At 40.9% G+C, this 14816-nt stretch overlaps 1 protein-coding gene across 1 annotated transcript in view; it reads left to right on the top strand.

Moving 5' to 3' along the window:
- Positions 1 to 432: 432 nt before the first annotated feature.
- LOC121290416 (lebercilin-like protein) overlaps positions 433 to 14816 on the top strand; it is a 62029-nt gene continuing 47645 nt past the window's right edge. Inside the window, exons 1-3 of the mRNA XM_041210856.1 lie at positions 433 to 497; positions 6083 to 6475; positions 10141 to 10673. Coding sequence (XP_041066790.1) covers positions 6193 to 6475; positions 10141 to 10673 — 816 coding nt within the window. The 5' untranslated portion in view covers positions 433 to 497; positions 6083 to 6192. The remainder of the gene's footprint in view (positions 498 to 6082; positions 6476 to 10140; positions 10674 to 14816) is intronic.

Here is a 14816-nt window from a genome sequence, read left to right as displayed (position 1 = left end):
CCAAATTTTGTCTGATTACATTCCAGTGAAATGCCTTCGGACATTTTACAACGTTACAGTCGCTACATCAACGCAGGTGGTTGTTGCTGTTGTGCTGGGTGTTTTGGATCCAGAGCCACTCCTTCTGTGTTGTAACCATTGTCGGATTCTAAGCGTAACTGATGTTTACAATAGCTTACCTTGAGCACCAGACACCAATCCCAGTGCTACATATATATAGGCTTGCAGTAAAGTCTCTTTTTTGGTTCCTTGAGTGAAGAAGAAATTAATTGCAATTTCCTGGAGGCAACATTAGGCGCATGTGCATTGAGCGCCGCTTCGCCCGTTTCCAGGGCGATGAATCTAAATATTTGATGCTGTATCCATTCGATTCCCACGAACTATTGTTGCGCAGTTTGTTACATTTCAATGGAATTCACTCTTCGAGTTCGCCTCACTGCCAGTACATGTCCTATGGATGTGTCGTGTTTCCTTCAGCGGCGTCTCATAATAAGCCGGTAAGTCATATTTATGACTCGCTTCTATCTAGTGAAAGGTGTGAGATGGATTCCATCAGAGGATCATCTCCCTGTGATACATCCCGCTGCATTGTCCGGATGTTGCTTGTGTTTGTATTGCTTTGTGAATAGATTCCTGGAAGGGGCATTTTTCGAAAGTTGTTTGTTGCAAATCTCATTGTGACACACATGGCCATCTTTCAAAGAGGGAAGTTTATCTTCAGAAAACCCTTTATTTTAAAAATAACATCAAACCTCAAAAAGAATGACCATCAGTGTAAATGATTGTTTCCATCATTTTTGTTTGAATGATGTGTGTTGATGTCAGAAGTAAGAAACTGATAGGAAGAAGGTTACTGTCCGACAATGTAAATGAGTGGAATAAATACTGAAAAGATAAGGATGGGCGGTTGGACATCCACTGATGTCTTTTCCAGTGACAGGCATGTTCCTGATGACATCAGCATTTAAATAAAAACAAACAACAGAAATGAGCAGAAGGTTGCTCCCATTGCTTCCTCCCGAAAAAAGAGTTGCTGTATATTTTACAATAGTTACGGTTGATCTTAACGATTTCATTTTTCAAAAGGATATCTATTAAATGGGTGATTTCACATTTAGTATCTTAATTTATCATATAATTATGTTCAGCTAAATGCTCTCGATTTCATGTTGGATATGTGGAATATTATGCTGACAGGAGGGTCTGTGACCAGAGGACACCATAAGATCTCTGGCAAGAAAAGAATTTCTTTTTTTTTTGCAGTGAATTGTTATGACTGGGAATGCACCCCTTGAAAGGGTGGTGATATAGATTCAATAGTAACTTTCAAAAAGGAATTTGATATATAATTGAGAGGGGAATAGAACTAATTGAATAACTCTGTGAAACAACTGGCACAAGTACAATAGACTGAATGGCCTCCTTTGTGTTGTATCATTCAACAATTCTTATGCAGTGTTACCATATATTTCAATGTGTTCGTCATTAATAGTTGTATCTTTCCTCCAGTCTTTGCTCCTGAAGGTGTGCAAGCGCCAGCACATATTTACAAAATGACTGTACCATACCTTAGTAGACATTTTGTATGTATGAACCTGGTCAGGCAGAACATTTGATTATCAGGGATAGGCAACTGTAGCAGATCTGATTCCACAAATGTGCTCATCAGGGGCCGCTTGATAATGATGAGGAGTGGGAGCCTGACTTAATATTGTCCTTCCCTAGCTTCAGGAAGGCCAAATGCAGCATTCCAACAGCTGCTTGGCCTCAGATCAACTAACTCAGCACAGGCAATGCATCAAATCCCTGACATTCTGGCTAAGCATAATACCATTTACTCACTAACCAGGGAAAAGAGCCTCATATTAATTGTAAACAGTGGGACCCACAAAGTAATTTCTACTAGGTTTGATCAGGAAACTCATTTTAAATTGGGGCCTAGTTGAACCTAAGAACATAAAAAAGGCACGGGGCAAGAAAGATCATGGAGGCTCATTGCTCTAGACAAGGTAAATTTTATTGTGTTACTTTAAAAGTATGTTCCAAATAAACTGTAAGGAAACATCTGAAACCGAAATTTAGTATTTTAATATTGTAACAGCTGTAGATTTCTGTCAGGTGGGATTTATGTTGACCAAATTTTTCAGTAAATACTTTTTTCAATTGTTTGGTGAAATGGTATTTTCTAGGTGAGACTTTGAACACAGGGCAACGCCCCCAGGATGTGCAAAATGCACCTTAACCCATATGTAAATGAGGGGCCCATTACCTGATCCAGGACCCCCTGGGTAAATTATCCAGCTCTCAGTAGAACTGGGCCTGCTCTGCTCAGGAATCTTACAAATAACTGCAATTAATGAGCAGCCACAAACACAATCAGTAATTTTTTATTTAAAGGTTTGATATGGAGTTAGGAGAGTCTTGCTTTACCTGGCTTCACAGCACTCCTGAGGGCACATCATAGTTCCCCTTTCATTGCCATCTTCTCCCCCCCCAAACTTACCTCAGGGTTGCTGATGACGAGTCAAACAAAACAAGACTCGTTCTCTTGAATAGGAAAAGTGGAGGCACAACAGGTGCCAGCAGTTCTCCCAAATATTGAAGTGAGGCTCAGGGCTTAATTTCTAGTGTGCCTCAGGCCTCGAGGTTGATGTGTGGGAGCTGTCTGTAAACCATTACTTTGAGAAGCCAAGAACAGACCATGACCAATTTCTACTGCTCTGTGTTCCTTCATTTTCACTCAGTTTGCTATTTTCCAGTTTTGCTATTTAGCTATCATATTTTGCAAAACCTTGCTTCCATTTCTTATATTCCCCCATCGTATTCCACCAAAAATATTCTCCCCACTCACTTAGCAGCAAAAGAAAGTTTCTAATCTATCCCTCTATATATCCTAAAAGTTAACTCAGTACTCTTAAGAGTATAACTAAGATAAAAATGCTTTTTCTCTAAGATTACTTCATTCTTGTATAGTGAAAACATTCAAGCTAGCTTCATTAGGCATCTCTGCTGTTGGGCCCCTGGCCTCCCCAACTACCACAGGCCTTTAATTTGATTGTTAGCTGTTAGCTTTACAATCACCTGTAACACACAATCCACCACTGTATTTAATGAGCATCTGTGTTATAATGTCCAGTATGCACATAATCCTCTACAGTTTACTATGACACAATAGCAGGAAGTATATGATCATCTGGATCTTAAAGCCAAACCACAATATGCATCAGAAAAGAAAGACTAAATATTAAGAAAGGCACAAGCATTTTGTTCTATCTTTTGTAAAAACAATGCAGATTACGAGGCCAAAAATTTCCTCATGTGGAGGATAAATGTCAACATGGAATGGTTGGGCTGGATGATCTGTTTCTGTCTTGTAACTTCTTTGTATGTATTCAAGAACTATCCAGGACCAATGCCATGAGAAGTTTATTAATGTAAAGAAGATTTTCTTTCAACAAATTAATACAATGGTACACGTTGAGTGATGCAGTATGCTTGAGCACTGATACACTTTGCTTCCAGTAACTGATCATGTGACCAATCAGCCTGGGAGATAAACAAAAGTAAAGAAGGGTCAACAGGAAGTTAATTATAGGGAGGAGTAGATCGTGTCTGCAGCTTTTTGCACCTTGTTGGGTTGGATTGGGTTGCAGCTGTTTTGACAGATTAATGGATGTTTGGGTTCTCATCTAAGCCTCTTATGCATTTTGGCTGAGAACCCAGACATCCATTAGAGCATTTAAACGTCTGAGCCTCAGGGAAATGTTGCTTGATTGACAGCTCTTGCTCTGTGATCCATTCTATCAATTGCATACTGTTTATACACATAAGATAAAGAGGTTTCAAGCTTGAAGTTTCTGTTATTGATGCTTAAATGGTCTGGATGATACACGTTTATTGGGCTGTAGTGAAATGTGTTTTATTTAAGAAAGTGGAAAGTTATGAATGAATGAACTTTTAAAAACATTTTTCACATATACTATTGTCACTATACAGTTCATTGGTTCTCTATAGTGTGTATAATGGGTAAATGGACATGGAATGCCATGGCTTAGCACGTAGGGTATGAGGGGATCCGGGAGTGGGTGGAGGGGCATGGCTTGGCTTGGAGGATATGAGGGACCTTGGGGAGGTGGGTAGAGGAGAATGATGGCATTGGGGCATGAGGAGCCATGGGGGTGGGGGGAGGGGCATAGCTTGGCATGGGGGCATGAGAGGCCATGGGAGATGGCTGAAGGCCTTACCTTAGCAGGGGAGGAGAATCTTCTGAACTCACCTCTTAAAAGGTTCGCTCATGCAGACTAGAGTTCATGACTCCTCTGAGGATTTGAGAACCTTGACTCTTTAAAAGCCTGGCTCAACACCATGAGAATTGCAGGGGACTAGAACATGCCTAGCTCTGCAATGGAACCGGCCAGGTGTGAACTCATGACCCACAGCAGCCTACACTCTTAACCTGCATTGGTGAAAATAGGAAACCCTGGGAATGGGGTCAGGAATCCTGGAACCAGGTCCCAGCTGCCATTTTTACATCTCCACGGAGTCTCTCTGACTCCTTGAAAATCCAGCCTTTGCATACTAAAGAACTCTATTAGCAGTTAATTGGTCTTCTAGGGATGGTCATCCTGAGAGGTGAGAGAGAGAGAGAGAGAGAGAGCTCTAGATACATGACTAGTTAAGTAACATGAGAAGCAGGAGACAGCTGCTCTGGTGGCTAAGCTTAAGATGCTAGTGAGGCTTGTGTTGAACTCGGAGTCTACAACCATGGGACAGTTGTAGAAGGTTTGAAGGGAAAACTTTACCGGAAGGCTCAAGAAATCTCAACCCTTATACAATTTTTTTGAAACAGCACTAGGACCAAGTGATTAATCTTTCAATTTCTGATAAGTATCTGATTTGAGTTTTGTGGGAGCACATGTTAAATGGGTGTAGAAGGAAATATGAGTCAAGAAGTTTGGTTTAGAATTTAAATAAACTGTGTTCATTGCACTTTTAATATCTTTAATGTAACTGACTAGTTAAGATAGAGTGAAATTATTAGTATTCTTGTTATTTCATTTTTGTGTAGAATTAGAATTAGTATTGTGTAGAATTCCATTCTTTTGTTTTAAACTCTGAACCTTGTGGTTTCATTCTTTTTGTAAATACCTGGGTTTTTAGATTTCCCAAAAAAAACTTACTGTCTTTACTGAGATCATAACAATACACTAATGATTCCTTACACGCTGAATTCCTCTTACATCATGAGAGGAAAGCACCTTATTAATACTAAACAGAACAAAAATCAGAGGGTAATAATCCCTTCTTTGCCCCTTTTAATGAAATTGGCAGAGGCTTGTGAACAAGATCATCGAATTTAGGAAATGGAATGATGTCCAAAAAACGGAAAGAATAATTAGGATTAAAAGTAAATCGTTGGGAAAAAAGCAGGCAATGTCAGAGTGGTACAACGACTCGCGCCTTGGAACAATAATATTCTGCAGTACAGAATGGTGGGATGGGGCTGGTATCGAAGGCTTGGTCATGAGTCTTGGCTATATTATTATGAGAAGGAATTAAATTGAGGATAAGCTTGTCACCACAAGAAAGGTGAGTCAGATAATCATCCCAGGTCTCACATACATTTTAGAAGCCGGTCACATAACAGCATTATTGAAGACTTGAGCTAAGGCTCCTTGTCTATCTGTGTCTATCTGTGCTTATAACCAAGTCCTGTGTGGGACTCAGGGAGAAGAAGAGAGACAGGAATAACTGTACTATACTACATAATAAACTTGTTAACAAAATTAGAGCATTTGGAATAAAGAGCTAATATAGGCACGATGAGTCGAACAACATCCTCTGTGATGTATAATTGTATGATTCTATGGAAATACAAATGAATAAATAAAATAAGTGCGCCATACGAATAAAAACTGAAAATGCTAAACTATGCAACAGAGAATGGTGAATCAACATTTTGCGAAAGATAGTCTGATTTGTTTTCTCTTTCTGATTCTGACCAACCTGCTGTGTCTCTCTAGGATTTTCTACTTTTATTTCAGATCTCCAACATTTGCAGTTTATCTTTTTATCCCTGCAGAAGCTGCACATGATACTATACCTTTCAGAACAACACTCATTATAGAAGATTTGACAGCAATCAATGGCCCAATGTGAACACAAAGATGCAAAGAAGTTATATTCCTGATCATGGCCAGTGAAAAGAGTTTGCAAGACAGTTTTTCAGATTATTCCCCAAGAAGACACGGGGAAGACTCAACTTCAAGCAGCAGCATTTCCAGTAACAAGATAAAGAACAGCACCAAAAGTAACAAGTGTCAAAGAAACAGTGCATGCACGGAGTACTCTGAGGATTTCGAAGATCACAGCAGTATTCCAGCGTCATTCAAAGAAGAGAGTGTCAGAAGCAAATACCAAGCAATAAAGAAAGAAAGTATTAAGAAAAGCAATAACCAAAGCAATCAGAAAAGAGGTAAATTACTATTCCCCACTCATTAAATAACATTAATGCTGTAAGATTACTGAAATTAGAAATAACATCTCAAAGATCTATCAAAAGAAGCATACCAGTGATGGGAGATGCCGATTAGGCATCTTAGCAAATTGGAATGGCAACACTAGAGATTTCTCAAATGTGAGTTCCTGACTTTGGCTTATATCAGCAGGAAGAGGTGCCAAACTAGGCCAAATATTTTGCAACAGAGAGGGAGGCAGAAAAAAATTAACAGGTGGTTGACTGTTCCTGTACACTTATAACCCAGTTGGTCCCATCCATATAATTCACTATACCACAGACTGTGTGGTATACATATATACTTTACACAGAGTGTGTAAAAGGCAGTTGGAAACATTCAGTTGCAGTATGCTCAACCTGTGCATATTGAAAAGTTATCTCTGCTAGTACAACTCTACATGAAATTAGTAAGAAATATAATTTGTACCCCTCCACCCTGACAAAATAGACCAAACATCCTGGGTCTGATCTGAGTTGCTCAGTTGATACTGTAGTTGATTGAAATTGGGAGTGGTATGGACACTGTACTGGGCTTCATTGTCCCAAGTTTTCCAGAAAGAAAGTGTGTTTAGGAACGATGGGGAGGAGTGGGGCGTGGGGGAGGTTGGTGGTGGGAGGACAAAATCGTGAGTTCATTCATACTCACAATCCAATGATCCCTGGAGGAATATATATACACAAATACATTAAGGATAATTCTGATCATCTAGTTTCAGCAAATTTAATACCTTATTCAGAAATACAAATTTTAGCCTCTACCTCCTCTTATTTTGATATGTCGCTTTGTTTGCTTACTACGATTAATGTGTGCCAAATACATGCAAACAATCTGTTGACTGAATGCCAAACGTGTTGAGATTGACCTCTGGTCCCTTTAATTCAAGCTACCCAGAGGCCACAATAATACTCTAATCTTTATACATCTTCTACAACACACCTACATTTCGTCACAGGATATGATGTAGCCACAGCACCTTGTGCTATTCTCTTTGTCTAAAAAATGGTAGAAACCAGTTTTGTCTAATTCTGCAGTACAGATATTAGGCCATATCCCTTAATGTTTCTTTGTTCATTACTTGCCATTAAGCAATAACTGGATCCCCTCTGGCAAAGACAGGATTGAAATTGACTTACTTTTAAAAGTTTAAGTTAAGCATTTTATTTATCTACAACTAGCTTCCCTTCTGCTAACTATTTCAGTTCTTAGTGCCCTGTGGTAACTTCAGTTTTGGTATTACAATTAATCTTAGCAACTTTAGGCTAGGGATGAATAAAACAACCAAATCTGTGCTATTGATCGCTAGTGACCCCTTCTGGAAAGTGGATAGATGTGAACAACAAATGAGAACAGGTCTCTCTCTGTGATGTGCAACATTGGCAAATAGTATGCCAATGCCCACATAAGAAGGCTGATCATTTGGTTGAAATACCGGGTGGCCTCTGGTGCCCATGGATCTTACCCCAGTAGGTGTAAGGGCCTTCAGGAAAGGAAAAGAGCTCAGAAAGAATGGCTCTCTGTGGTACTAGAGAGATTCCAGTTGCAGTGAAACAGTATAGAATGTGAGTCAGTGTCTTAAGGAAAAGGTTGGGGGAGCAAAATTACTAAATAATATAAAGTGAGTTCTGTGGAGTGATTAACATAATAGCAACCTCCAAACAATGATAAAATGCCGTATACATTGGAAGCAAAGCTTGTTTAGTTCATAACCTCAAGAAACAATTAATTATCGATTAATCACTCCTACGCATTCATTACCTAATATAAGCTACACACTGTGGAGCTGGTGGGGGAGTTTTTCTATTTTGTTTTGCAGTGGTGTATTTCACATCAGGCATTGACCAAGCAGTTTATACTCAATTACATCACCATTGAAAAATGAAAATTGTGATGTAATTACTTCAAAGTTATTGGAGTTTAATCTGCTGTAATCCACTCAGAGATATCATGGATGACTATTATCTTATACGTCGGTGGTTCTCCTGTGAGATTACTTATGGTAAGTCAGAGAACCTGCTGTTATAAAGACAATGGAGATATTATTATGTAACAGACTATATACTGCTTTGCTGCTGAGGTGTGCTGTGTTTGTCTAGCTTGTCCCTTTAAAATCACAAAGTCAAACTACAATGAACAGACATGACTTGAGGTCAGTTAAATACAAATTCCTATTAAATACATCCTAAGGTTAATTTGAGGCTAACTGCTCACTTTTTAAGCTGCTGCTTGCTACTTGTTAGGGCCGCTATTGCTCAGCTGTGAATTGCTGTAGTTTTATGCTATTTGAGTCAATCAGGTGCAAGTTTGATATAGACTATATCCACTTTCAGCTGCAATGGATTAACTAGACTTAAAGAAGAGTGATATCCTCACCCCACCCCCACAAAAAAAAACAAATAGGTTTGTGTCCAGTGGGATGTAAAAATGTAAAAGATCTGAAATCTGAACCAACCCAACCTGTCTCGAACCCTCCCACTTCCACTATTAACTGAGGCTGAAGGGGGGAAAGGTGACCAACCTGCTCCCAGTTTGTGGGCTCTAAACACCTTAATGCGTGCCTCAGATGTGAGCTTTAAAGCTGGCCAATTGAGTTTCCCAGCTGAAAGGAGGTGAGGCATTGCTACTGTTTTCCTTTGGAGGACCGACCAAGCAAACCTGTTCCCCACTGTTCATGATCAGACAACCTCTATCTCTCCACAGTGATTGGGACCTCCCAACACTCCCATCCACACTATACCTCATCTCACCCCCTCGTGACCTTTACATCAAGCGGCACCTGCTCCTGGCTTCTGCAGTGTTTTAGACAGCACTTCAATTGTCTGATTTAAACCATTTTATGACTGAGATTTCGGTTAAGCCTTCTATGTATCTACAGCTAGCTTTCCTTCTGTTAATTATACTAGTTCTCATCATAATGTGGTAACCCCAGTTGTGACATTACAATTAATCTCAGCAACCCTAGGATAGGGGCAGGGAAAACAAGCAGCAAAGTTCCTGCTCTTGATCATTAATGGTGCCTTCTGAAAAGTGTACAGCTGTGACCTGAAAGGAGATATATTTAGTTTGGTTATTTATTTCCCTGGCGTGGTGCTTTTCTGAGTGTCCGCTCACATATGCCTTGCTTCTGAGACCTTAGGGAATGGCCTGTATGTGCCCTGGAGTTGCTTCATTCACTTAAATGGGAACAGATATTTTGGACAAGGTTTAGTTGGCAGGGAATAGCTAATGACAGCTTTTTCTGGCTTGAATTCTGGACTGGGGTCCAGACTGGTCCGGAGCAATGGTTCCCATGGCAACACATGTAAATGGCAACAGAAAACAAACAACTAGAACAATTTTATCTATTTTCAGAAAGCAGATGCCAAACCCTATGTTGCTTTTGATATTACAACTGGGGAGTACTTTGCCCTGAGCCTGGCTTTCCTTTTCCCTTAACCTCTTTCCCACTGTAAAATTAGAAGGTACAGATCCATAAGTAGCAGGTTAATGGTTAGACTGATATACTGATATCTGTATGCAGATGAACCCAGTGGTAAATATAGCCTTCAATGTAGATGCACATTTATGTTTTGTATCATTCAGTATAATTACAGGGCCTTGTTTCACCTTTTCTTTGCCTCCCCAGCACAAACTAAACCAACAGTTAAAATGCTGCAACATTTGAACCAATCTACATTTAAGAATAAGTCACAGAACTTTACCAAAATGAACACTGGTGGGCAAGATTTTGATTCAGTGACTCGCCACATATTGTCAGCCAGACTGCATAAAACTAAAGAGTTGAAGAATGAGGTGTGTGACCTTCAGAGGGAACTAGAAAACGCCAGGCTGGAGAACAGACTGCTCAGACAGCTTCAGTACCGACACATGAAGGCACTGGTCATGTTCGAGAATGAGCAGAACAACCTACCCCAGCTATTAGTCAGGCATGAGGGTGAAGTACGAATGTTGAAAGAAATGCTGCGAAAGTCAAAGGAGCAAGACCGGAACGTGTCAAAGCAACTGAAAGAGGCAGAGTCAGAGTTATGGAAAACGAAGAACTCTCTGGTGAAGCTAAAAGTGCTCTGTGACAAGAAGAACTTGGGAGAACGGGACGAGCTGACCTGGAAACTAACAAATCTCACAAAACAACTTGAGCTCGATCAGCAAAGGATCCAGGTGAGCTGTTAATAATAATTGATTGGCAGACATAAATAAGTGACAAAATGTGCCTGGTCATAAGTGGTGTCTAATGACACCTCCCACTTCACTGTGTCGTCAGTACAATTCTACACTGGCTGAAATGTCATTGTCAGCAAACGCGGCTGACCTTAGTATCCTAATAGACTGCAAGCTGAACTATCAAATGTATATCTTCTTCGTAATACTTCCACCCTGTAACAATGCCCACCTCTAGCCTACCTCAGCCCAACACAGCTGAAACCCTCCGCCATTCCTTGAGAACGCCAAATTCGATTCTGCTGCCTGACTTTCACCCACCCTCCATAAACATCAGTTCATCCAAAACTCTGCTACCCGGAACTTATCCCGATGGTTTTAAAGCTTCCTTGGTTGAAATGGATTTGGTTTAAAATGAGTTAGTAACCACGGACCCCCAACCCCAACTAAATTATAATACTATATAATACCCATAATAACTGGGTGAATTTGTAACTTTGGGTTTAAGCAGTGGTAGTGCTTAAATATTTAGAAGGCTCATGTCTTTTCAACAGGCTGAACTCACTTGGTGCCCACCACCAGCCTTGGTAATTGCAGGATTACCTGGGTATCTTCCTGCCACTTCCTTCCTGCCAGCTGTCACACATTTGAGCACTGCTTTACTAGATCATGCCCACCACCACCACCCCCCCCCACCCCCTCAACCCCCCTCCCCTGGCTAGAATTACATGATTTACAACTAGATCTTATGTTCCTTTTTGGCTGTAATTTAAAACCTGATTATTTTAATCCTGTCTTTTTAAAAAAAAATTTTAAAGAAAATCATGCGTTGCTTTCTGATGATTCTAAATTGTGCATGATCAAGAATGAACATCAAGCTGCCTGTTAGTAAAAAAGGATAGCTGATCATTTATGACATACTAATGCACTAATCAATTCAGCCAACCCTTTTACAAGTTCATTGCCTGGAGCCAGGGGCAAATTGGGGTGGATTTGACTGTCTGCAGCTAGTATTGTAACTGGTCCTGCCTGGCTCTGGGAAATTGAGCTGATTAGGAAATGGAAGAGCAGACCTTCAAGCTGAGGGACAAGATTAGTTTCACAAAAATCATGCTCCTGCAGTATTATCAGTCCAGCAAGGTCTTTGGGATAAGGGCTGATTAGCTTGGTTGGTTAGCACACAATGCTCAATAACACTAACAGTGAGGGTTCAATCTCTGTACTAGCTGAGGTAGTTCTTGGTGCCTGTCTTATCTACTTGCCCCACTCAGTGATTTATGGACCCCCCTCCGCCCACTGGAAAGTCTACATGGAGTCCCGGGGGTCCAGGCACCCCAGTTTGAGAAACACTGTCCTTTCCCACACCAATTCCACATACCAACCACCCCAGTCCTCACTGACTCTCTATTGGCTCCCAATCCTCAAATTTAACAATTTCATGCTTCCATTTAAATCCCTTTATGACACGGACACTCTCTACCTCTGTAACTTCCCCTGAAATCTCTGTTCCTTTAAATAGACCTTTATGTATCTGCCTCCGTTCATCCCATCATTGAAGGCTTAATCTTCAGCTGCCTAGGCAATGGGTTATGAAATTCCCTCCCTAAAACCTTCCTGCTCTTCACCTTCTCTTTCTTTAAGACAACCAACCCTCACCCACCCCAGCCTCACCACATTCCCACACCACTAAAACTCTCTTTTTTGGTCATCCTCTTATTACCACCTTTGGATCAGCATCTATTTTTTATTCTCTTCCATCTCCCTGAAGTGCCTTGTGATATATTTTCCTGTGTTTTTTTATTTGTTTGCTGGATATGGGCATTGTTGGCTTGGCCAGCATTTATTGCCCATCCATAATTGCCATTGAGAAGCTGATGGTGAGCTGCCTTCTTGAATTGCTGCAATGCTTGTGATGTAGGTACAACGACATTGCTGCTAATGAGGGAATTCCAGGAATTTGATCAAGCGACAGTGAAGGAACAACAATATGTTTCCAGGTCAGGATGGTGTGTGTCTTGGAAGGGAGCTTGCAGGCGGTGGTGTTCCTGTTCTCCTGCTGCACTTGTTTTTCCATGTAGTAGAGGTCACAGGTATGCAAGGTGCTGTAAAGGAGCTTTGGTAAGTTGCTGCAGTGCATCTTGTTGAGTGTAGACTTATGCTACTGAGCACCAGTGGTAGAGGGAGTGAATGTTTAAGTTAGTGGATGGGTTGCCAATCAAACGGGCTACCTTGCCCTGGATGGTGTTGAGCTTCATGAATGTTGTTGAAGCTGCACTTAACCAGGCAAGTGGAGAGTATTCCATCACAGTCCTAATTTATAATAGGTAGTGAAAGAGCATAGGGGAGACAGGAGGTGAGTTACTTGTTGCAGATTATCCAGCATCTGACCTGCTCTTACAACAACAGTATTTATGTTGCTGGTGTGGTTAATAGTGAACTTCAGAATATTGATGCTGGGGGATTCAACAATGGTAATGTCATTGAATGTCAAGGGAGATGGTTAGATTCTCTCTTGTTGGAGAAACTATGTTGAAGAAGCTACATGAAACCAAGTTTTCATTATTGACATTAAAATAGGGACAGTAGCAGAGATAGAGGATGACAATAAAGATTCCCAAAAGAAATTAATTTGGTTATGCACTTAGGAAGATGAACAACAACTGAAATTTAACACTTAACAATATAAGGTATTGCATATAGATTAAAATAAATGCTGATCATTGTATACAATGAATGGGATTAATTTAGCACAGGGATATTTTGAAAGGTATCGAGAAGAGATAGTAAACACATCACTTTCACTGTTCAAATGATATGGCAAAATAACTAAATAAAAATGATAATTCTGGATATTTAGGCAGAACAGGAACAATGTACTATCTTTCCCCCACCCCAACAACCCCCTCTCTCCCTCCCCATGTAGTGCTGGCTGTCAAGTGTTATTCAAGTGAGCAGGAGCTGAAATTGGGTTGGGACTTGAAACATTGATGCCACCAATTTCTGTGCCCTTACAGATGTTCCCATGTAATTTCTCCGGACATGGAAGTGCCTACCAAAGTGTGAGCAGGCATGCCCCTCATTTGCATCTTAGAAATGCCCCTGCTCCTTTTGCTGTTGAAATCCCAACTCCTGCATTTGTTATCTCTAAACTTGAATATTCCAACACTCTGCTGGCTGGCCTCCCATCTTCTTCCCTTTAAAAAGTAGAGCTCATCCAAATCTCTGCTGCTCATGTCCTAACTCTCACAAAGTCCTGTTCACCCATTACCTCTGTGCTCACTGATCTACATTGGCTCCCAGTCCAGCAAAGCTTTAATTTTAAAACTTTCACCCTTGTTTTTTAATCCTTTTGTAAGCATGCTTCATTGTGCCTCTGTAACCTCCTCCAGCCCCACAACCCTCCGAGATCTCTGCTGTCTTCCAATTCTGGTCTTTTGTGCATCTCTGATTTTAATCGCTTCACCATTACCAGACATACCTTCAGCTGCCCAGGCCCTGAACCCTGCATTCCCTCCCTAAAGCAATCTTCCCCTCTACCTCTGTCTCTCCTCCATTAAGACTCTTCTTAAAAATCTATCTCTCCAACCATGTCTTTCATCACCAGTTATGATATCTCCTAATGTGGCTCACTGTCAAATTTTGTTCAATAATGCTCCCGTGAGCCATTTTGGGATATTTTAGTATGTTAAAGGCACTATATAAATACAAGTTTCTTGTTGTTGCTGTTGCTTACAGAGAGGGCTTAACATTTAAATGGGCTGCCAGCGAGTGTGATTGATTGAATGGTGGGCGGAGGGGGCGCAAACAATGCACTGTCTTGCCCCCACCTTGCCCTGGTCAGATTAGGTCAGCAAGCAACAAAGCTCCACCTTTCTGCACGCCCTGTTATTGGATCATCCTTTAAACTGCTGCAGGCACCAAACTCATGCTGCAGGAGCAACTTTTTCACTCACCCCGCATGTGAGCTTTGTGATGCTGGCAGAGACACTGCTGTCAAAATAATTTGCGAGAGGTCCACTCCCTGCAAGACTGCGCAGGAACTGTCACGCTGCAGCCAGGTCCTGGGATGTCTGGGTGCCGGTGGTGTTTGCAGCTGTTCTGGCCGACTCCTGCCAGTGTTACTCTAGGAGTCCAGAAATAGCT

This window comes from Carcharodon carcharias, chromosome 18 (genome assembly GCF_017639515.1).
Source record: "Carcharodon carcharias isolate sCarCar2 chromosome 18, sCarCar2.pri, whole genome shotgun sequence".
Lineage (NCBI taxonomy): Eukaryota > Metazoa > Chordata > Chondrichthyes > Lamniformes > Lamnidae > Carcharodon > Carcharodon carcharias.
Note: the sequence above shows the minus strand (reverse complement) of the source record. Positions and strands in the feature narration are given on the sequence as shown.